The 24,561-nt window shown below is 45.9% G+C and overlaps 1 protein-coding gene across 1 annotated transcript in view; it reads left to right on the forward strand.

Moving 5' to 3' along the window:
- The first annotated feature begins 5,753 nt into the window (after positions 1-5,753).
- Positions 5,754-24,561, forward strand: part of ISM1 (isthmin 1) — a 39,674-nt gene continuing 20,866 nt past the window's right edge. Inside the window, exons 1-2 of the mRNA XM_050894622.1 lie at positions 5,754-5,763; positions 6,444-6,967. Of these exons, the coding sequence (XP_050750579.1) occupies positions 5,754-5,763; positions 6,444-6,967 (534 nt within the window). The remainder of the gene's footprint in view (positions 5,764-6,443; positions 6,968-24,561) is intronic.

The following is a 24,561-nucleotide window of genomic DNA, read 5'->3' on the forward strand; positions in this document are numbered from 1 at the left end:
TTGCAAGCCAGTAATGTGATATTTTCCCTGGGGAAGTGAAGGGTTGAAAACCATAGGTGTGGAAGGTGTGAATTGCTCTGTTTATCTCTATTTCTTTATTTTTTTTTAACTATCAGAAAGGCTGCTCATCTGCTACGCTGCTGAACGGTACAGACTTGTCAGAAGTGATCAGCCAACTCAAGCTTCAGTCACACAACCCCTTACGGTGATTTACAACTTTTCCACCCGTCAGCTGGGCCAGGGCCACCTCCTCACTCTGCTCTTAGCTCCCACCAGATGTGTTCGTGTAAAGGTCCTTCTCTGCAGTACCCGCTGCCGTGCACCCGCAGACGGCCTGCGTAGGTACGCACAGGGTGAGCTGCCACATTATTCATTATTATATGTCATAATTTAAATTTAATGATAAATTTGGCTGAGCCAATTTAATGGATGAGCCAAGTTAATGGCGCACTGCTGCCAAATCGCGGGGCTGCCTCCCTGCTCTGGGCCAGGGGGCCAGCTCTGCCGCACGGCTGGCACTGCAGCCAGAAAAACCACCAGGAAAGCGCTCGCCTCAGCTGATGTGCTGCGACTCGCTGAACCAAGGTAACTCAATCAGGTGTCTGAGCCTTTAGTCCATTTGTAGCACTCGCCTCAGCTAAACCAACCCGGGCACTTCTGCAGCGCTAAAAATGTGTTCAGAGGAAAGGGGTTTGCTGGTTTCATTGTATTTCTCTAAAGAGGCAAAAATTGCCTTGTGGCAAGCTCTTATGAAAGTCAGCAGAATTTAGGCTCTTTGGGCACTTTTGAAAAATGTTGCCCGGCGTGCTGATTCCCACAGTCCCGTACTACCGCATCTTGGCAAATGCTACAGTGCAGTTGCACATCATCAGAACAAAAATGTGCAGCATATTGAAAAGTGAAAATGTGGCGGAGTGGAAAATAAACAGAATTTGGTATTAAAAAAAAATAAATAACAGGCGAGAAACTAGGCTGGACTGTTTTCTCCATTTCCATATTCAATAATTCAGCCTACTCATTATACATTTCTGCTTTTGCTTCAAGTTTTAATAACGTGGCCGCTGAATTTCCAGTCTGTCACACAAGGTGCTGCAGAATTCAGAAATCTTGACCCAGCCGCTAGGCCCAGCTGGTGGCAAAATATGTAGACGGGAAGGAAAGCCCCGGTCTAGGAGAAGCAGGAAAATGGAGAACTCTAAGCTAATCAATTCTTTTAAAAAGAAGGTGGTTACTATTCAAGTTGTAATTTATTGAGAAAAAGGAACCATGCATCACAGAAAGACTTAGGTTGCCTGCAGGGAGAGGTTATTCTTTTTTTCTTTCTTTTTTTCTTTTTTTTTTTTTTTTAGAGAAGACCCTTGTGTGTACATTTGCAGCTTATAGCTAAGAGGTTGGAGTTAGAAGCTAATCAGCCATTCTGTCTCCTATCTGCTGATCTGCTGGCGTTGGGGGAAGGGGAATGTGGGCAAACAGGCATTAAATTCCACCGGCAGGCGACGGGAAGGTATTCCTTGATAAGCAGCATCCAAGATGATGAGCTGTAAAGCAAAGCCCCTGTGAGGAAGCAGGGGAAGAGGCAGGGAAAGCTTTAGCCATCTGTCTCAACCCAGCCTTGCTCAATGCTCACCAGAGCAGAGGTCACCACCAATAATAATAACCCTCAAGAAGCCAGACGTATGCTTTCCATTCACCAATAATCTACAAAGCGTCTTAGGGTGAAATCCTGGCTCCTCTGAAGTCAATGGGAGCTTTGCCAACGACTTCAGTGGAGCCAGGTTTTCATCCCAGATAATTTTAAAGCAACCCCCAGGCTTAAAGATAAAACAACAGCATTCTGGGAGTGGGCGCAGGCAGGAGCGAGCTGAGGAGGGCAGATGGGGCTCTACCAGCTATGCTCCTTTGAAAAGCTATCAATCTTACAGACGGGATGCCTCCACAGTCCTGGAGCAACACCAGGATTGACAGTAAAGGGGTAAAGTGGACAAGCAGGTAAGCACCAATATCTTTTAACCACTGGGACAATTGGGGTGCAGGACTCAAGTGAGCCATGATGCTCTGACATAAAACCCAGTGGTGCTCCCACCGCTACGTCCTCCTCACTTCTGAGATAAAGCATATCAAGTGACTTATGTTGTGTTATATTATATCATACTGTATTTTTTTCTCCCCCTTCCTTATCCAGCAATTCTCACACTGGCCTTGAAGGATGTCACCTGGTGGCACTCATCCAAAATGAGGATTTTTCACACTTGACCAGGTACAATCGATGTACTATTCATTTCAGTCACTAGGACCACCCAGACTCTGTGAAGTGCTGTGTCTCAGTTAGGCAATATTTTGTTTTTCAGGACTCATAACACCAAGTGTAGGTGCCTCACAGCGATGTAGTGGGGTTGGCCCTAGGCAATGCAGCGGACAGCACGTGGGATGGTCAGCCACGATGGCCACGGCAGGAGACAGGAACACCACCAGCAGGACGTGCCAGTGAGGACATCGCAAATTCAGCCCCGGACACAGTTTCTTGGCCTTGAGCACTGAAGGTGGCACGGTGGCCGTGGACAACTGTTGTGCATTTTTGTTGACAGGCTGGTGTAAAGGAGACCATGGGGCCTTTCATCTGGCAGCGCCATGACCATGACTGCAGCCAACAGGCCCCTGAAACACCTCCCCAGGAGAGAGTCCTCACCACGTGGTGGAGGCTGCAACGCGGACAGCTGCAACCCCCTCCCTTTTGAAGCTGTGCAATGAGGAATGTAAGATCTGCAGGGCTCGAGAGGCAGGACATCAGACGATGAGCTACCACGGCTTACTGATGCCTCACACGTCAGCTGAGCTACACCACCTGACCGTGTAGTGCACTTGTCGTATCACAAATGCTGCATAAAATGTGTGAATTTAACCCTGTTTTGAAGAGCTTGGGCTCAGTGCGTTTCCCCTGGCACCAGTGAGGGGCTGGGCATGCACAGGAGCTGAGTCTGCCTTTATCACTGGAGGGAAGAGAAATGGAAGGTAAAAGCTGGGGGTGGAGGGGTGAGGTGTGAGCTGTGAACCTTCACAGGGAAGGAGCTATCAAAGGAACACACCTCCCTTACCCCAGCACCACCGTCAGACCCACTTGCTGATTTACCTCCCTGCTGGGTGCCCATAACCACATCCTGGGAGCAGCATCCCCCTCAGGCTACGGACGGATCTCCTCCTCCAGGCGAACCCTGACTGCATTTTCCAGGGACTAGATGGTAGCTGCTGGAGCAAGTGTTCAGCCAGCCAGGAAAAGAGAGCTTTTCCCTTTGCTTTTAAGTCCATCATCTCCCCTACAGGTTGCAATTCAGCTGTCTGGATTCATCGATGAAGTCATCTGCTGATTTAACAGTGTTTGTGAATTTAAATTGGCATCTACGGCGCACGCGTGCGCACACTGTCCTCTCCGGTCGCCCCCAGCGCAGCCACGCAGGCAGTATCGCCGTACCCAAGTGCCGCTTTTACGCCGACTTTTTCAAGTGGGAAGAGGCTTCGGTTTCTTGCTGCCATCCGCTCGCTGCTAATAGTAGCATTGCTCTGTCCCTCACTGTCTTTGCACAACAGCTTAATGCATAAAACTTAATGTCCCACGAGGAAACGCGCACCAGTACGGTCCCATCTCATCTGGATTAAAGATGTCTTTTGGTTCAGTCTCTTTCATAAGGCGAGGGAGAACTTACATTACCCAGAACTCGGCGGCAGATCCATGTGTGTGTTTTTCACCAGGCTGTCACTTGGACTGTTTCACATTACGAGCCTTCAGTCTTGCTCTGGCTGTCGATTTGTACTATTAAGCTCTGAAATACAGAACTCCCATGCCAAGTTTCCACTTTTCTTCAACAGCCGGGATCCACTGACAGCCACTAGGTAGGGTCAGACTTCGGCAAACCCGTGGAGAACAGTTCTCCCGCCTCTTCGCTGCCCATCTCCCCAAGCCTGCCTCCTTAACCGCCCCATTTCGTGCTGCCCCAGGGGCGCAGCCACCGGCTGCCAGGATCACAGCAATGGCGGCAGGAGGAGAGCCCAGGCCGAGTGATGACAGCTGAAGTACATCAGTGTTTTTAACTTCCCAATATTTTGATTAGCCCAAGGAATGTTTGGGTTAAAAAAAAACCAACACATTTTTTAAAAACCACGTGACAGTCCCACAGGCTGTTATGGCTTTATGTAATATTGAATAGCTCTGTATGATTTGCCACGTAACCGAGAGCATCGGGGCGATATCGGGTATTTATCAACAAGTGGTTTCACGAGACAGAGGGGTTGTACCTCGCTGTAACGCGCTGAGGGCAGCGCGTGCCCCGTGGGAGTCCCTACCCTGCACGATCATCTGCACCGATCGTTCCTACTGCAGTGCTGACACGGAACATGTTTGCAGATTAAAAATCCTTAAATCTGAAGGTTTTGGGTTTGTGGCTTTTGGTCACATCTTTAACGATACTCCAGTGCAATTATTTTAACCATATTCCTGCCTGATGGTTAATCATTTACAGCGGTTATCACTGGAAGGGAAACCTATCTGACTGGAAGGGTACGAGACATCATTCCGACTCATGACCACAGCCTTCAGACGCACCAAGACCTGCAAGAAACCTCCCACGAGCTCCGACTCTCCTCGCGGCCCTAATCTGCCAGCTTCCCCAGTCGGGCACACCGCGGGCAGAAGCTCCCACGATGTACCTCGGCCCCTGCTGGCACCGTGTGCTGGAAGCACATCTCACCTTTACATCGCAGGAACCCTGCTGAGGACATTGGTCTCAGACTGAAAATGTTTTGGAGGGGAACGCTTTTTCCCTAATTTGCCCATTTAGACATTTTGATACCAATTCAGCCTCCCAGCTGTCACACTCTCACACAGGCCCTGATCGCTTGTATCCTCATTTTTACACGTAACATTCCCAATTATGGAAGAATGACAACAAAGATTCCCAAACTTCCATTTTTTGTTAGGTGACTTTATTTACATTTCAAGTTTATTTGAGCTGTGTTTGTTCTTGTTACACTGAGCTGCATCTTCAGCACTCAGAAAGAGGTTTGGCTCCATCAGACTGGATGCAAAGATATTGATTTACAGCAAGTGATAGTCCAACCCTCATTTTCACATATTTTCAAATTCACATTGATTTTAAATTTGGGGGCCTCCCATCCAAGAAAGAAAGTTTCTTCCACGGTACCTACGCAGTCAGCCACCAAAAGGAAGGGAAATAACAGAGGAGTGTAAAACTCCAGTGGCCTGAGACCTCCTGCGCCTCGTGCCCTGCCGGGGATGCACAGACCAGCTGAAGGGGACGTGACACTTCAGTACAGCTCCGTCCCTGCCGAGCAGCGGTGGAAGTCACTACGCAAGGTGCAGCCGTGAGCGGGACGGGGTGCGGGTGCCGCGGCAGGGTGCTCTGGCAAACCAGGGCTTGCAGAGGGGCAGGTCGGCACAAGGAGGAGGGGAGCAGGGCGGGGGGGGGGCGACGCTAGGCTGCAGCAGGAGCTGCTGAGAGGGAGAAGGGAAAGGGGGAGAACGGGGGAGGGGGGGGGGAGGGAGGCAGGGCAGTATAAAAGCATCCGACACGCACCTCTCCCGACACAGAGCGAAGGGGCGAGAAAGTTGGTCTGGAAGCAGCAGCAGCAGCAGGAGCCAGGAGGAGAGCCAGCCGCTTGCAAACACGCACGCACGGTGGCAGGAGAGAGTGCGGAGCTGCTCCTGCCAGCTCTAGGGCCACTGGAGGAAAGAGAGAGGAGAGATGGAGCCAGGTATCCAGCTCCGAGGGAGGGCAGGCAGCTGAAGCTTTTTGCAGCCTCCTCGCCCTCCGTCCCCCCCCTGCATTCCCCACCGCCGAGCCGGGGGGCAGAGAGGAGGAGGAAGGGGGATCGGGGGGGAAGCAGCGATCAGCCCCTCTTCCCCCACGGGGAGCTCGCAGCCGCCCCGTCGAGGCCTGGGAGCCGGCGGGGGTCGAGGGCGGGGGTCGCGGTGCGGCCCCGCTCCCTCACACCCCCGCCGCGAGGGGACGGGACGGGTCGGGGACCCGGTGGGGCGGGCAGGCCGAGGCGACGCCTCGACGGGCGCCGTGAGGGGAGGGGGGGAGCCGCGGGGCGGGCGAGGACACGGCGGAGGGGGGAAGCTGGTCCAGGGGCCACCCCCATCCCCTCGCGAGGAGGGAGGCGATAGCCCCAAGCTCTCTCCTCCCCTCGGAGCGTCCCGGCTTCCCCGCCATGTGAGAGTCGTCCCCAGCCCCCCCCCCCCCCCGCCTCTCCCTCCCTCCTCCCTCTCACTCGCACACACGCTCCCGGCTCCCCCACGTCCTCGCAGCGTCTCCCCGTCGGCAGCCGAGCCGCGCTGCTCTCCGCCGGCCCGCGGCTCCCCGAGGCGGCGGGGGCTCGGCCCGCCCGCTCCCTTCCTCCCTCCGACGGCCCACGGTGACTCTGGGTTGCAGGGCTGCCCGCAGAGACGCCGCCGGCCCGCGGCCCCGTCGCGGCTACCTGCCGCCCCCCGCCGCAGCCGGGCAGCGCCGGGATTTTCGCCGCCGCCGCCGCGGCGTCCCGCCCCGACGTGGCTCCGCCGTGGTGTGGCGGCCCCCGCTGCTGCTGCTGCTGCTGCTGCCGCCGCTGCCCTGCGCCCGCCGCCCGCCCCGCCGACGCCGAGAGCGGCGCGGTCCCCGCCGCCCGTCCTGCGGCTGCCGCGGCCGGCCCTGGGGCCGGGGCCTCTCCGGCGGCGGCGGCGGCGGCTGCCCCGCCGGCGGCGGCGGCCGCCGCGGCTCCTCCTCCTCCTCCGCCTCCTCCACGGCCGCCGCCGCCGCGGGGCCCTAAAGCCGCCCGGCTCAAGAGGATGGTGCGGCTGGCGGCCGAGCTGCTGCTGCTGCTGGGGCTCCTCCTGCTCACCTTGCACATCACCGTGCTGCGCGGCGGCGGCGGCGAGCCCCACGCCCCCACGGGCGCCGGCAACCACAGCCAGCGGCAGGTGAGTGCCGCCCCGCCTCCCCCTCCCCGTCCGCGCGCGACCAACGGCCGCGCCCCGCTAACGGCCGCTCCCTCACGCGCGGCCAACGGTCTCCACCTGCCTCCCCGAGGGCTGTCGCGCCGGGCAGCGGGCGGCGCGGCGGGGCCGTCGGGGGCGGCTCGGCCTCGGGCCGGGGAGGACGGGGCCGGCCGGGCTGAGGGGAGCCGGCGCCGTGCACCTGCCTCGGCCGCGGCCTCCCTCCGCTGGCCCCCCCGCCGGTCCCGAGCCCGCGGCACCGGCAGGCGCTGCCGCCAGGTCTTCACCCGCTCGAGGGCTTTTCTTGTGTGGTGCTTGGGGGTGTTTTCTTCCCCCCCTTGGTTTTACACTCTTTCAGGGGACAGAGGTGGGAAAACGGAGAGCTGCTCCGGTGTTTTGACACTGTGTTGGAGGCGTCGGGGCAGCTCCCGTGCCCATTACTGGCGCATTGCGGACAGGTCGCAGCGGACGACGGCCATCTCACCTGGGGTGCGCGTATGGGGCCTGGGGAGGGATGGAGGCAGGCTGGGCCGTGTCAGACACGGCATGTCCCACCCAGGGCCTCCCTTGTGAGGACGCAGCATTCCCCGGGGCGAGAGGGGACCAAATAGGCGTATGGTGTTGGGAGATACAGGAACAAAATGCATGGCTTTCCTCGGAAAGTGTCAAGAGACAGGTAGATATTCAATCCTGAAATAGCCAAGAAACTTAGGGTGATAGGTGCTTGTGACCCAGCCAGTCTGTTCCAGTCTTCTGATCCCGTGAAACCAACGGTGAATTATGTCCAGCAGAGGTAAAGGACTTTTTTGTTCTGTTTCCTTATTTTTGCAGGTAGTTCTTTTTTATTCAGTATCACAATGTTGCCATTCATTTAAAATGGTTGGAGACAGTGATAAAAGCTGCAGAATCATCAAAATCCCCGGGCAAAGCTTGTAAATCTCTGTTCAGTTGCATGTGCCCTGACCAAATTTTTTTCCCCTGTATCCAAGCGTTAAAGAAAAATGAACCGCCAAATCATGCAAAGAACCGACAGAAAATGTATAATTATTATCAGCGTAAATTTACGTAAACGCCTTATCATCTCGGAAAGAATTATAGTACTAGTAGAGCACATCTCTGTGAAACATGAGGAAAAATAAGGAGAGTACGGGCTGTAACAATCACTTCACTCTGTTTGCATGGGATCCCTGGCTGGTGGTCCATAAAGTGAAACCACTAGCTACAGGAGGGAACCCAGAGCTGCAGACTCAGTGTCCCAGTCACAAACTGGAATCAGGTCCTCTTAACTCAGAAAACCTCCTGTTGAACTTGGTGGGAGTCCTGCTTGGGAGTGCTCAGCAGCGTGCTTTGGGTAAGGCTCCATGATGCTGTCTCTCTTTGAGCTGCAATTTTATCACCGGCTTGACATTCCAGGATGTTTTTTTTAATATCTTTGAGATTTCTGGTAATAATGTTTTATAAATGATGCTTTCTTTCCTCATGGGCACTTGAAATGCCTTTTAAAATGATGTTTCTTGGAAAAGTAAATGTGGAGAGGTTTTTTATGAGGTGTTTGCTATCATTAGAATAACCCTGAATTTGCCTTTTCTTGACAGCCTTGTAACATAATGAGGGAAACATCTGGGCAAGTGGGAACTCTGGGTGATGCCATTTCCCCGAGGAGCTCTTTTTAGAGCGCTATTGTAAGGTTAGGGTGAAACAAGAGGAAAATCATCTTCAGATAATTATCCTAGAGTATTATCATTGTAGTTGGCTGTCTCCTGAAAATCTGTTGTTGACTTTGAGAATTTTTTCTGTCCGGTGATTTTTTACAGATAACTTAATAAAACTCTGTGCCGTAAGCATCATGATAGCTTTAGCAGTTCATATTTTCATCATGTTTTGCCATTTGTAGAATTGAAATTTTTATATACTTCCCAACTGAATTGATTCTGCAGTTATGTATTTGAGAGAGTGTGTCTGTACAAGACATTATGGGAGGAAAGTATATTGATTAGAGCAATCAGTTAAACAGATGGAAGTCTATCAATTTTTTTGTTTTATAACTTTCATGGATTCTATTGCTAGCTGGAAAATACTGTAACCTGCTTTAGAAAATTGTACTCCAACAGGCAGATGCTTCCATTCAGAGCATCACAATATAGATCTCGATGGCAAGTTTGCACTGGGATCTTCAGATTTTGGGGCTTCTTGGGCTGTTATCATGGCACATACTGAAGTGAAATGCAAAATCCTAGTGCATTGCGTTCCCAGGTAGAGAATCAATGTGGAAAGGAAAACTGCACAAACCCAGATTTGTTGGTATAAGCAAATAGAAATCTCTCAGGTTGCTATCGCTTATACTGAAAAAAAAACTTTTTTTTTTTTTCCTGTCTTGGTAGGTCTATGGAGAGAAAAGATTGTGAGAAGTGATTAGGTCAGTGTTTCATTTGATAAAAATTCATTTGATGAAGTCTGTTGCACACATTGTGGCAAATCCAGGAAAGAGTAATCTTTGCAGCAACTGTTTATAGATGTATTTTGACAAGGCAAATTTGTATAAAAACAAACTGGCTATTATCAAATGCAGGGTATGGTATTTTAGGACTTAGGCGGTCTGTTTGCACAAATAAAGTGGTCAGAATTTGGTCCTGTGTGTCTGAAAGAAAATCTCAAGTGTTAGGCTTAGTTCCAAAAAAAAAAAAAAACCCAACCAACCCAAACCCCAAAAACTTAGCACATCCTTGAGCCTTTTTACGTAAAACAGATTCAGGAGGAATCCTTAGTAATCTCAAAATATTGTTGGAGGTTTAAATAGTCTAAAATAGACTTGTATGCATTTGAAGTCTGATTGATTAAGGGAGGAAGAGCTTCTCTTTCTTGTTTTTTCTGGCGAGAACTCTGTTAAGTGTAATTTAATTAGCATCCAGAAACTATTGTGGAGTATATTTATGAAATAAGTAAGTGCAAACTTTTGCTTCTGAATAAGAGCAAGTGAAGCTATATTAAGGGATGGAAAAATGCTGCTTGGGTATGTTTTTATCTTTTTACATAGTTCTAAAATGAAGGGAAGGCTTGAACATTAATTTTGAAAGACATTTGTAATACTTTATGATGCTCTAAAATCTGTGCTTTCATTCTGAGAGAAAATATTTCATCCAGAAGTTTATTCCCATCACTTCTAATTTTTCCATAGCAGGCCTTGCACACCAAGAAAAACAGTGTTCCCACACCAAGAAAAATGACCTTGTAAAATGTAGTAACAGAGCCACCAACAATATATGCCATAGCACATGAAGTCAGATTCTCCACTGCGGTACTTGCAGTAGTATTACATTAGCATGAAACTCAGAGGTTGTGCGTAAAGCTGGAGCCATATAAGAGAACATAATTTGAAAAGAAGCACAATGCTGTAAACAGCTTTTTACTTTTAATCTCCTTGCTCCTGTCCTTGCCCCCCTCCTTAATAAGCATGCAAGCAATTACAGCGTGTCAGAAATGTTCTCTGAGCCCTACCAGAAGAAACACATTCTGCTGCTTATAAACGGTTGCACAAGAGTCGCTCTCCAAGCCGTGTGAGGAGTCCTTTACAGGGCTGAGCTCTTAATATTCTCCTAAGATCCACAGCTCAACATGATGAGAAGTTCAGAAATGGTGTGCTGCCTGTTACCTTTGCTGGGGCGCATTTCAGTCTTTTTACGGTTTGTGCGTTCCTGCTGCCCCTTGTACTGGATCCAGGCAAATTGCAAAATGATCTCCAGTCAGATACAGTGGCGTATTTCAGCTTTCTGGCTTTCTCAGTTTAAGTAGGACTCAAGCTGTTTACTTTGGGAGAGTTTTAGACTGAGTTTTTTAAAGCTTATTTGAACTCTGGAGCTTTACATTTGGTTAGTTCTAATAGGAACTGATTGTATAAATCATCTTTGAAAAACTGTTGATTCAGTGTTTTGCATTCATGTTTTCCAGACTGTCCTTAGCCTATATAAGATGCCAATAAGTGGATGTACATCATATATTTAATACGAACACTGAATCCTTCTCTGCCTTAAGAGCGGTTTATACATTACACAAGTAACTTCCAGAGCAGGTGGCTTGTGAATGAAACAGGCTGATTCTCTGAAAACCACAATCTCTTTTGGTGAGGTTGTTACCCATCACAGAGGATGTTGTTTCGTGCTTTTTGACAGCGATAGTAAAACCTGCCTGTTCTCAGCAGGCTTTGCTGTATATGTTCTTAGCTAAAGCTCACCCTTACCATTAGCATATGTTCTTCCAGTTACATACTAAGCTCTACGAATGACTTAGACCATGTGCAGTTCATTCTCTCATCTCCCAAGGGAGAGAATTATGTGTGCTCTTTAGTGGTTTTGCTAGTGGGCTGTGGCTTGTTCCAGGATCTAGGGGGAAGGAAGGGTGATTAGCTTTACGTGTGCTGCTGCTGCGTGCATGGAAGCAACGGATAAAATGGGAAACAAGGGTGAAAGACTGAGACTGCTGCTCTGAGCAGAGGACCATTTGCTGTTGGCCGTTGCTCCCAGGAGAGATTCTTCCACCTTCCAAACCTGGCTTCAGGAAAACCAGAAAGTATTAATTAAGCTTCTCTTCATACCTATCACTTCGATTTATTTCCTAGCAAACTAAAGCATCCCTGGTAGAAAAGAGCTACCACACCTTCAGCGTAGGATGTGGCAAGCTTTCTAGTATCTGAGACTACTGCAATAATTTAAAATAGGGATCCAGGAATATTGTATTTAGTTATGGCTGCAAGGAGCAATGTTAGGCATTTACGAATGTAATTTCTGCATTAAATCTATAGAATCATAGAGTGGTTTGGGTTGGAAGGGACCTTAAAGATCATCTAGTTCCAACCCTCCTGCCATGGGCAGGGACACCTTCCACTAGACCAGGTTGCTCAAAGCCCCATCCAACCTTGACCAAGATGTTTGGCTGAGGCATATTTTGCTGAAGCTCCCTTCAGCTCAAGAGCTAACAATTACTGTACTGCTCATCTTGGATCATCACGGATAAATATGTGGCATTAAATCACAGGGTGCCTCTCAATTTTGTCTCTGTAACTATAGCTCGGAGCAGTTTTTTCCTAGTGCTTTATACAGAAGAGTCTATTGGAGTTCTTTATTTCTGTTTTGAGCAAGATTTGGGATCATTTTCCAGCTCTTTATAGTATTAGGCTGTTTGTATGGAAAAAGCAGAGTGTATGTAGTTCTAAATTCATTCTAGGCCATCATGGTATCTTTACATCCATTCCCATGGGCCTGGAGCCAGACACAAACCGCAGTGACTACTACAGGGCAGAGGTCCTAGAGACATTCCTGCTTTTGCCTTTCTCTTCTGTCAGTCCATCCTTACCTGTGCTCTGGGGCTGTGTGCGGGGGGAGAGTGGTTAAAGGGAAGCCTGCTAACATGGGGTTCTGAGCCATCTAGGTGGTCCGATGGCTGACTCATGATAGTGAAAGTAGTAGTAGGTTTGAGTCTGGTTCCTGAGAAGGTCTAGAGCTGTAATGATCACCCTTGGTGACAATGAGAGTTAGAGAGACAAGGCGTGGGTACATAGAGATCCTGGAAGGAGCTGGGTTGGTACTTTTCATGTTGATTCATCTAATTTGGACAATCAGCACTAGTTCTGGAGTAGCTTTTATTTTGTAGTCTTTGTTGGTCGTGTAGAGGAGTTTGTTCTACACAGGAAGAACACAGCTGGTCCATCACAGCTATGACAGCGGTACAACCACACTGCTACTGACCCCTCACTGTTATCTGATTGGCACTAAAATCTCTCCTTCGCTCCTCCAGCGTCGGTTGTCAGCCCTTAGGCTCAGTCACATTTCCCTGCTCTGTCCTTTCTTAATGCCAGCTGTCCACAAAAACCAGGAGGCCTAGAGTTGAAGCTCTGCTGTTGGTCTTTATGACCCCAACAATTTCATCATCATTTTACTGTCTGGAGCTGGTCACTGTGTACTCCCTTGTGATTTTTAACATACGTGTAACGACCTGCTAATAGGTAACCGAGCCCTAGTACTTAAAGCTTCAGCATACTAAGCTTTTCGACACCTTGCTCTGCTGTGGAATTCTTTTGCTAGGGAGACATCTGTTTAACCAATCCAGGTTACATTAAATGTAAATTGGGAACCATGTTTTGAATTCAGCAGTTGTTCTTTTGTCTCTACTCATATCTACTACATCTGTATATTAATAATCAATGCCTTACTGTTCCGAAATGGTGGAAAATGTCTTCAAAGAAAACAGGGAACAATGAAAGAATTATTGATTAGGTGAAAACTCTGGCTGTGTTGTGTCGCAGCATCTGAAAACTTCACAGAAAGTGAAGTGCACAAGACAGTAGTATTGATAATGATGCAGACTATGCTATCTTTGCCTGCCGACCTAATACATATGTATACTAGTCCTGTTTGAAAAGCTTTCTAAAATAATATGTGACAGAGATGGACGTGACTTCTGAAAACCCAGTCATTGGTATGTATTCCAGTGGGGAGGAAAGATCAGTTTGAAAGTCGCTTCGTTTTTTAAGATGCACAGATTTGTAGGTATTCGTGCTTAAGAATTTATCTTTTTTTTTCCTTCACTATGTAAACGTGCACAGAATGCAAGTAATGGTAGGAAATTACTTTGCCATACTTTTCTTATGCTTACATTCTTCTGAGTCATCATTTTAAAATCTTGAAATGCACTCATACTTCAAATATATATGTAGACAATTTAGATGTTTCCTTACACAAACATAAACTAAAAAATTGAAGCAATGTAGTTTTTCTTTGTGCTTATATCCTGAAAGTATAGCGATAGACAAGATTTAGCAGCTTTCGCAGGTTTAACTGTCAAAGTTGGTTGCTTTACGCTCTTCTGTGTGTTTTGCCAGTCTTCCTTGCAAACAAATGTGGTAGTACCCAGTTGTGCCTCATTTGTTCTGTTCACACAGTGTTGTTTAGTGCTTGTTTGGCCTTTCTGTTATGATTCTTATCTTGCTGTCTGCTTTAAGACTCTACTACTTAGAAGCTCCTTGAATTGACTGAATAATGTTCTCCATAAAAGATGACTTTTTTAAAGCATTATTTTTCGGTGGTAGCAGAGCTAGGTCACTAACGCATTTTATTTTTTATTTAATCCCAACCCAAGCTCTTTGAGGTTGAGATTCTGTTGTTGTGGTGTTGTTTGTGTACAATGTGTAGCGTAATAGGTCTCCAGGCCTGAATGGAGGCTGTAAGCACTGTCACAAATGAATAATGAAGTGGTAACTTAGAGCAGAAAAATACAAAGCACTTTAGTAAGTTGCAAAAGGAAGCATTAAATGATGCAGAGGTTACTGTTGCACTTCAATACCATTGTGCCTCCAGGATACCGATTTTTACAAGTTTTGAAGACAGAAAATGCCAGGCTAAATTCATATCCAAAGCATAGAGATGAATAACATTTCCAAGAAACAGAGTAGTGAGCTCATTGATACATCAGTAAGAGCAGAATGTTTCCAGTGTTGGTATTTCCATGTACTTTCGATTTGAAATACCAGAAAAAGAAAGAAAACAAAGTAAAATGTAACTTCTTATTGTAATAAGTGATGGCTTGCCACAGCGGTCAGTTGTGTGGCAGTATAATACTTGGTCAGAGGAGCTGGTGTGGGCGGTACTGGTAAGCAGTTCCTTTATCCTTTTGCCCTTGTTTTTCAGTGCTTGGAGAACTCACAGCAGTGGGTCATATTTTTTTATTCCTCCCTTTTAGCAGTCAGCAGGATGAAAGCAGGCCTGGCGTTGTTCACCTCTAAGCTCTTGCAGAGTAATGGCTCTTTGGGTGCTTTTAATGTTACAGAGGTGCTCATAAAGATGAGAGGGGAAAATCAGAGATGAAATCTTTATCTCACCATTCTTGGTGGAGTCAGTCCATGTTGAAAGGCAGGAGAAGTTCAAACATACCTTGGCTTTTATGCCTGCATGCTAGACCTACAGTTTCAGTGTGTTTAAATTGACCTTGCTCCACTGACTTTCACAAAGCAAGACGAGTCAATGACTTGTGTCGGCTGCAGACCCAGCCGCAGTTCCTCTTAGATTTGAATCTTTCACAGCTCAGTTTTTCTACGGAACTGATGTGCACATAACACACATAATCTGGACCTCCATCCATGAAGACAAGCTGGGCTTTGGCGTGTGGCTTTCTTCAGATTGCATGAATTAATTTCCATCCATTACGTTTCATTGTTAGTTTCATACGCGCTGAAAAATCCTGGACTGTTTTGTTCCACAGTAGCTCTTCTTCCTCAGGAAGATTAAAATTTCCTCTTTGCGTGCATGGCTGTTGAGATCAGTGCTTGTGACAATACCATTATGAGTGCAGTGTAAGTATCTCTGAAAACAGCGTGCCCCATCTTTTTCTGCCCCTGTTTACAGGACCTCTCTAAAAAAAGTGGATTCCTCCCTTTCTAAGGAACAGTTACTGAGTCAGTGTTGTCCACGGGCCAGGTTTAACTTCCAGAAACCTTCCTTCAGGCATCTTGCCTTTGCATTCCCATTGAGTTGGGCGTTCAGGTATTGAACAATTGAACACTGTGATTGAAACACTTTTTCTTGTACATGCCCAGGAAGGCTGAGTAGGAGGTTTGGTCCTTGCACCAGAAGAACTGCGCTGTAGGCTGCGATGGAAAGAGGAGGTGACTGACAACAGAGCGTAATGTAAGGGAAAGAGCAGTGAAGAGCACCTAGCGATAAGATGGCTATTTTTTGAAGCTAGTGCTTCAAAAATTAGTCACATAGCTTTGGTATCTTTCTCACCTTAGAAGTAACCCAGCAGCAGCAGATTTTGCTGTGAGGAAACCATAATTACCTCACTGGAACCAGCTGCCGAAGATTACTATAGGTGTAACAAAACATAAATTTGCTTGGTTTTATCTGCCACATGTATCAGTGCAGGATTTTAAAATCAATATGGACTTGATCTAGATATAACATTAGTAATCAGATATTTACTAATGTCTGTTTGCACAAGTTACCCAAAGAAACAAAAAGGATTAATAGTTTAAAACAAAAACTTCTCACAATATTGACATATAATTTATTAAAAAATAAAACCCATAGCTAACTAGCGTGAATTCTGTAACACTCCAATATACTCACCTCCTACATCATGAGAGTTGCTTACACACTATTTAATTTCATAGCAAGAAATTATTTAGCATCTATTTAGCAACACAACAGCAATAAAACTGTCCCTGTCTTTAATGTCTACAGATAGAACTCACATCTGAAAGTGTCTCTTGAAATTACCTCAGTAATCAGACTGGAGTTGTTTAAGAGGCAGTGTATATATTGGCATTTTGTGCTGCTGATTTTAAGATTCTCTGGACTGAAGAAGTCTGTAAAGGTTCACTGCACAGAGCAGGCTATAACAAAGCAGTTAATGATTCTTGTGACATGAATGCTGCCATTTCAGTTTATTTGAATGACACTGGCATTCTGTCTTAAATATATCACTTTTTATTAGATGGGGTTTTTTTGAAACCAACTAGGTATTAGGCATGGGTATGCATCTTAGCTAAACTATAACCTAGCCAGCCCATGCCTTTTGCCCCGCAGAGTGCCCGGAGTTTTTCAAAACACGTAACCACAGTGATATTTTTATAAAGGAATGTTCACCTCATGGGATTTTTTTAAGGTGTTCTATTTTTTTTTTCCAAGTTACAGCTTCACTTTATTGTACATGATGTCCAATAAAAAAGATATATGTCTGTGATTGGACTTTGAAAAAGGGCCACGGTGCCTATTCCATTTAAAGGGAATGAAGTCAAGCAGTAAATTTGCTGGTCGCCCTTTTCATATTGACTGTATCTCGGCCAGCAGTTGGTCTTTGATGTTGTAACAATAGAGCAAAGGCAGAGGAGGAGGAGGATTAGGACCTCCATAATATAAAAACAAGCCTGCATTCATCATGATTTTTATAGAGCACAGTCCCTGTCTATTGGAGGTTTGCAGTACAGACTCAATGGTCTGCAGAAGAGTGCAGCATTCTTAACATTTGCAGGTGGTTTACAATTCATCCATCATTACTATTACCATCTCTTCTTAGTTCAGAGTTTGTTTAGGCATTCAGCATTTAACTTTTTCTATCTTCTTCTTCCTTCCTACAATAGGAAAACAGATGTATGTCAGGATAGAGCTTCTGGAGTATCATTTTCCTTTACAGGGGTTGATTGTCGTGTTATTTATGAAAGGCTTGCTGCAGCTGGCCAATAGAGTATCTATTCCTCATCCTGTGCTTTAGAGTCCAAGCTTTTATTAGGAAAGAATAGAGGGGTTGGTATGTATATGTCTAACATTTGTGAAAATATGTATCAAAAGGGAACCTAGGGCAGCCACACTGTGCCTGTGTCTTCAGGCGTACTGGAACAATAGCGCCAAAGGTTTCAAATGAACTATTTAGCCTGATAGAGTCCTGGAGCTTTTGATATGCATTTAAATGGTAGCAGTGCTAGCTCTTGATCAAAACATGCAGAAGGAAAAGGGTTGCCCATTTCATGAAAATCTGTAAGGTACTAAGTTGCACTAAGTGCTGGTGGGAGTGGATAGACTTTGAATTGCAAGCAGAGCTTGGAAAGAGCTGAATAATCTGTAATGCACTGTTGTAGCCGTGTGTGTAACGTAGCAGATGTGGAAGGCAGGATGAATGGAGCGTTCCCAGGGATGCAACGATGGCAGCAGCAATGAGCCCGGTGCAAGTGGAGCTATATCAGAAGCCCAAAGGCAGCTCTTAGGAAACCATCTGGGGATTCACCAGGTGAAATTGCTTTACTGCACACAATTCCAGTGGCTCTTGCTTAAGGCATGATCCTGAAGTGTCCTGACAAGGCAGAACACCTGGAAGCTTCTCTACCAGACTCTAAAGACACCTGACCCAAGGAAGGGAAGGGTGGGGGAAAGATGCCAATCTGTAGTGCATTTGACAGTTCAGAACTTGATTTAGGGTTGGATCCTGTGCCTTCTAGGTGTTCAGATTAGACCTGTGAGTCCAAACTCATGAACAAGTCACTGCTTGCCAGCTGAGCTGCGGTAGCTCCTTAGATGTCTTATCCCACCTTCATCCCACAACAAAATACGAGGTGATTTTATATTTATCAGTAAGTCAGTGCTGAGCAAACAAACCCTGCCCAGGGCTCTCACCAGGGTCACTGTGTTCTGTCCTTGGACAAAGCACTCCATGGAATCGATGGTCACCAAAAGCACAGCTCTTCAGTGAGGAATCCGTTCTTTTATTTAATGTCTACCATGATGGCCATTAAAAAGGCAACATCTGGTGCAGAAAATGCACACATGCTATTTCTGCACTCTGCTGTATGTCTCCTTCATCAGGCCCAGATACAGCAGTGTCTTAGCTGTCTCTACTTTCCCCAGTATGCCAGCTGATGAAAGCAAACTACGTGAGGATTAGCCAGTATAAGGTGGGAGTTCTGGCTAGTTAGAGGCATCACCTAGTGTTTAAAAGAGTTTGCCCTTGAGGGATCAATAGCTCTGAAAAAGCTGCTGAAATCCTTCAGTGGCAGTGAATTTGATTCTTGCTCTTCTTTGATCTAGCGTTCATGGCTTTTTGAATAATGTGAATCAGAGCTGCTTTTCTCACCTACCCATCCCTCTTTCTTCTTCTGTCTCTCTCCTAAGAGGATCATTTTTTCACGTTCTTAGGAATATAGCTATGGCAGTCTTAACATCAAAATAAAATGAACTAATTATTTGCATAACATCAGAGTAAGGGCCAGATTAATACCACCTCTCTGATTTTTTTTTTCTTTATCCTATTTAAGTCTTCCCACAATAAAATACCAGAGGAGTTTGCAGCTGAAATCGTGTGTTTGCACACACATGGTTTAAGTGGGGGAAAAGAGCTGTATATTCCAATTCCCCAATACGCGCTGCTGCCATTGATAAAAAGAGCCACAATTACATTGGAATCAGGTTATAAACCCCATAATTCTCCCATGACAATTATTGCAGTTTACTCATAAGAGCCATACGAGGAGAAAAGATGTATGTTTAGCTCTTTAGCACAGTTAAGTAGCTGAAAGCAAGTTCTGTGCCACAGCCTACCAGGAAATGCTCTTCCAACCTGCTCTGCAGTGCGTCTGCTGTATATGCTTTGGAATCTCTCTTTGTACAGAAACAACTCTCCCTCCCTGGGATCTGGCATATCAGCTCAGGTCCCATCTCTGTTCCTCTAACAGAGGAGGTTAGAATATCTCAAACCTGAACTGCTTATCTTTCCTCTTCTACCTTGCTGCTGGGTCTGGCTGCTGGGACTAATCTAAAGATGCATTTGGCCTGCTCCATACAGTTTATTGTCAGTGGCGTCTGGGTGGCTTCAGGCACATGCTAAGATTCTAACAAGTTTGAAAAATAAAACCATTTATCCTAAAAATAGCTCAGAACTAACTAGTGATCATGGGGCGGAGGGGAGACAGAAATGAAGATATTTTCTTTTCACGTAAGTGTCAGATTCAAAAGCATCTGCCTTGTTCAGTGCATGTATGGTATTCATTTCCTGTCTGCAGTCGATTGGAATGCCCCCCGAGTCGTTTGAAATTGAAAATCGAGTCATGCTTCTTTAATCAGCTCTAGGAAATAGCCCCCCTCCCTTACTGTTCTAAGAAAATTTCTATATACATGCATAGAATTCATAACACAAAAAGCCCACACTTCTCTCCGGGGCAAATCCTTTCCCTGTCCCCTCTTCAACAGAGAAGGGTCTTCACATTGTCTTGTCACGGTGTACTGCGTATCTACTTGCTTGCTCTTCTTCCCCATAATGTCACTGGAGGGAGGCCTTTCTCTTGTGTATCTGCTTCCTCTTCTTTCTTTCTCTTGTTCTGTCATTAGGGCAGTTCACGGAGATGTAGAGAGAGGGCATAATGACCACTGCTGATGTCTTGATACAAAAATAAGACAGTTATTGCACTGTGTGTGCAGATGCCATTTATACTAATGACTTCCAGTTGCTCGTGTATCAGTCTCCGAAGTTTTCTAAATGGAGAGGGTAAAACTCTACACTCGGGCTTGAAAGAATACTTCGCTGCAGGAGCAGAGGTGCGTGGTCCTGCGGCAGCCGCTCAGATTTCTGCTGCTGTTTTGCTGTAAACTCCTGGGTCTAGTAACAACCCCTTCCAGAGAGTGTTGTGAGGCATATAGTTGGTGCATAGATATTGAATGTAAACAAACACTGCCTTTCCTCTGCCTTCACCCTCTAACTTCCATCAAGAGAAAAACGAGTATTGGCAGCTAAGGGAGGGTCAAGTAAATTATCTCGCAGTGGTTCGATGGTGTGCATGTTTTGAGCATCAAGACTCAAGTGATTTGCCTTTTTTCAGGCACAGAAGTAGTATTGCCAGAAGCACAGGAAACATCATGTTTTTGGAATATAACACTTGTCTGCTTTCTTGCTTTCCCGTTATTAGCTTTTGCTTATGTGATGAAGTCATCATGTAACTTTTAGTCCACAGGGACTAAACACTTTCTAGTCTCTAAAAACATCTGCCAGCTAACACAGCCAGAGTCATAGACACTTTTGAAAGCATAGGGTGGATATTCAGTGGCATATGAGAGGGAGACACAGAGGCTGGGAATAGCTGTTTCTTGGAAACTAACAGCTGAAGGCAACTTTGGAAATTGAAAAGGTTTCAAGTAAGGTTACTCTTTTGGCTAGGGAGAGATGAAAACTTCATTTATTAAAGCTGGGTCACCTAGTGAAATCCTAGCCGTAGTGATTTAGTGGAATAAACTTGCAAAAGGACCTAGTTTAAAACCCATGAAAATAATTTCAGATGTATGTTTGTTCTCTTTCATTTACACTGACTGTGTGTGTGCTGGCCTGCAAAGCCTGACCAAAAAGTTGTGTACAAAAAGTATTAATATTCTGGATTTCCTTTGCTTTTGCGGTTTTGATTGCAGCTTAAAGCAGATTTTCCCCTTCTGTTGGAACCTGATGTGTAAATTATGATGCAGATTTCAAATGATGGGTGAGATTAGACTCGTTCAATTAAATTTAGCCATGGTATAAATGGATTCTATTTAAAGCTTTATTATACTACTGATTTTATGCAAATTAAAGAATTGGCACTTTCAAAGAATTTGCATTTTGGCACCACAGCTTATTGGAGTGGAATAGTTGGGCTACTCTTCAGTTGTACATTTGCCTGGTCAACCATTAAATCAATGCGTCCTGTATGGAGAGCTCCAGCCAGGCAGTGATTACCAGGAAGATCTTCAGAGCCGTGAAGAACAACTGAATGTTTACCACCAGCTTAGGCAACTGAAAATATCTGTTAACTACAAGCAAAACTTGGCACTGAACATCTGTCAAAGCCCTACACAATTTTAATTCTGTGCGCTTGGCCGTCCCAGGGATGGCTGAGTATCTGTCTGCTGAAGAACAAAGCACCAGTGTGTGCTATGTTAGAAAATTTGCTAAAGGGCCTCTGTTTTTTCCAGCAGACATTGAGCCGTAATCACCACCAAGTCCTTTTTATTATCAAAGTGTGTATACAAACTGGCAGTTCTTCACCTCGAAGCTGAACCATACTGTTTGTATTTGCCAGCTGAAGGAAAACATGAAATACAAACAAACAACAGAGCGTAAAAAATAGCTGTGCTGTGAAATGTGTGTCCAGAACATGTAGCAAAAGGTTGCCAGATCTGAGTATAATATGGTTGGTTTTGTCCTTAAGCTCTGAGGAAAAAAATATTGTCTGCCAGAGCAGTTCAGATGTGGACCCAGTGTTTACTAACGGTGTGTAAGAGACAGGGAGCCTGGTGAGACAAACTCTCAACCAGAGACTGAACGAAGGATGGACCAAAGCTCGGCGACTGCAAGTGAATAAACAGGCGCGGTAGGGGAGGAATGGCGGTAGGGCTGCTCCGGCACTCAGGATGTATCAGTTCAGATGGTTCAACAAGGCAACAGCCTTTTCCTCCACTGCGGAGGGTCCCGTCGTAGTGTTGGCCGTGTGCCTCGAAAGAGTGGTCTGGGACTTAGTAGACCTTAGATGCGAAGGGGGCCTCAACACTACCGCCCTAGGATCTCTGCAGTCGTAACATGAGTCCTGGCTACGTGTTCAGTTCTCAAGATTTTCCGTGTAGCTATGAGGGCTAGAAGTTTTTAGTGTAAACAAACTAAAATTTAAAAGCTGTGATTCTGAGATAAATATGCCCAGATGCTTTGAGATTCTGCTTCTGCTGTACGCAGCTCCTGAGAGCTATTTCAGCATACGGCAGAAAATGAACTGTGGTGGGCTGGGTATATACTTGGGCATCCCAAGCACCTCACTGCCTAACTGTGCTGCCACTGGCACCCAACATTTAAGCTGTCTACAGAAGGCCTCTGCTCCAACAGTGGCTGCGGATCGACGTGTCTACTCTGAATTTCCGCTGTCCTAATTGCAACAGTATTTGCGACTCCATCCTACTCTCCACAGAAACAAAATCACTGCAAGAGCCATACAGCCCCTGAAGCTAATGTGTCCCATAGCAGTACCCTGTGGGATGACTGGGTTTGGTCTTTGCATAGGCTCTTGGTCACACGTGCAGACATACTGCAAGTTAGAAAGAACTGGATACAATGCCATTTTACTAATTTTGCTGGACTAAATAGAGAATTATTAAAAAATGGACCCTGATAAACAGAACACTTTTTTTTTCATTACCACTGTAATGAGTGATTCATCTTCTATTTACACAATATTTAAAGCAGATGCTATATTTTGGAGCCCCTTAGTGAAAGCAGTTGTGTACATGCAAGCCAATGTGGTCCATTTTAAATGATTTATGAACAGTGATTATCTAAAACGTGCTATTAATTATTGCAACAATTAATTTGTACGGCTTTCTAAAGATAAGTAAGGCCTCTGACTTCATTGGTATATGTGAATGTGAGGGACAAGCGCATTTTAAGAAAAAATGAGAGTGTCTCAGTAGCTGAGTGGTTGATGTGACACCCCTCTGGTCTGACTTATTGCAGAGATACGAACCATCAGTGAGTCCTTGGAGTGAAGCAGAGCTGTGAGGCTCAGTACCACTGCATGCTTTCAGCTAGTCACACAGAAGTTAAATATGAACCCAGGTGATTTGCCTGTGAAATGAGAAACCCAAGGCAGAGCTAGGAACAGAGCAAAGGTCTTCTGACTGCCTGGACTGTAGGTGGCATTAATCATAAGAGAATTTTTCTCCGTGTATCTCTGATAATGCTTTTCAGCTGTTAACTTCACTGTCTGCTTGTCTAACACTGTCCTCATACCTCTTCCTGCTAGGTCCTGTGCGGCTTGTACTCATGACAGACAAAAAAATAAGTAAAACCCAGGAATTAGATCACCCAGGTTCATTACAGATCTTGGATCTGCAGAGGTGAAAATCTCGTGTAGTATCCCGGTGTGTTACTCAGCCTCCCCAGACCGGTTAATTTTAAAGTGATCATTTAGCACTAACCTGGAAACACACGACAGCCTTCAAAATCAAAACAATCTGTTTAGGCAGGTGGGAAATGAAACCAGTCCTAATGGCTATAATGGTTTTCTGTGAAGGCCCCAGGCCTCATTTTGTCTCTGATAGCAATATAATCTTTTATAGCGTCTGTGAAGTTTCCTAATAAATAAACGTTCCTTGTTCCTGGTGGTTGAAGATGCTGTACAGGTGCATCATGAAAGTGCATTGACAGACTGTCGGTTTTCAATTCAAGACCTCTTGTCAAGATCATTTTACAAGATATTTCAAAGGAGTATACAAGAAATAAAAAAGCAATGTAGCTGCAGCAGGGATTTAGTAATAGATCCCCTTGCTGTCTGGGAGCTGTTAGGGATATAAGTTGCATCAGTTTTCCCAAATTCTTTCAACTCCGTAATTAGCAGCGCTTGCAAATGTGCCCTTAGTTTGGCAAGTGGGGAGGGAATGAAGGAAGGTAAAAGAAATATGAAGGACAGAGAAAGAGCAGCTGCTCCAGAACGCTTTCTGTAGCTCCAGTCATTCCTCACTTATTCTCTGTCTTGGTTGTTTTTCCAGAGCTGGAAACGGGATTGAAGTAAGGAAGAGAGGAGGGAGATGGATTCCTCACTTGCTAAAAATGCAGAGAAATTCCCTTTTTCCCTATTTTGGTATTTTTACAGGTTCCCATTTCTGTTTAACTTCTCTATGGGTAAGAGAAACGGTACGCTTCCCTGCAGCTAACATCTAACGTGACAGAGGGAGAAACAAAATAGGAAGGCAATGGAGGGAGTTAAAATACCCATTTGATTATTGAAAAGTTAAGCTGCAGCATCAGGTAGGAAATTTTCCTTCATGCAGGGTTGTCTCTTGGTGCCTTAAACCCTGCCATGGTGCAAGTCCCACCTGGATCACCAGCATTTAAAGTTATCCTCACAAAGTCCCTGTGAATTGCTCTTCTTCCCTGGTTTATAGATGGACACAAAGACTTTGATATGTACTGAACTACTGCCCTCCCTTTTTCAGTGATGGGTGTGGCAAGGTGTGTTATTCTGTAATACAAACAATATGGCAGATTCTCTAGGGTTTATTTCGTTTCCATGTCACACGGCTATGAATAATGTGTTCCTG

The sequence above is a fragment of the Gymnogyps californianus genome, chromosome 3, assembly GCF_018139145.2.
Source record: "Gymnogyps californianus isolate 813 chromosome 3, ASM1813914v2, whole genome shotgun sequence".
NCBI lineage: Eukaryota > Metazoa > Chordata > Aves > Accipitriformes > Cathartidae > Gymnogyps > Gymnogyps californianus.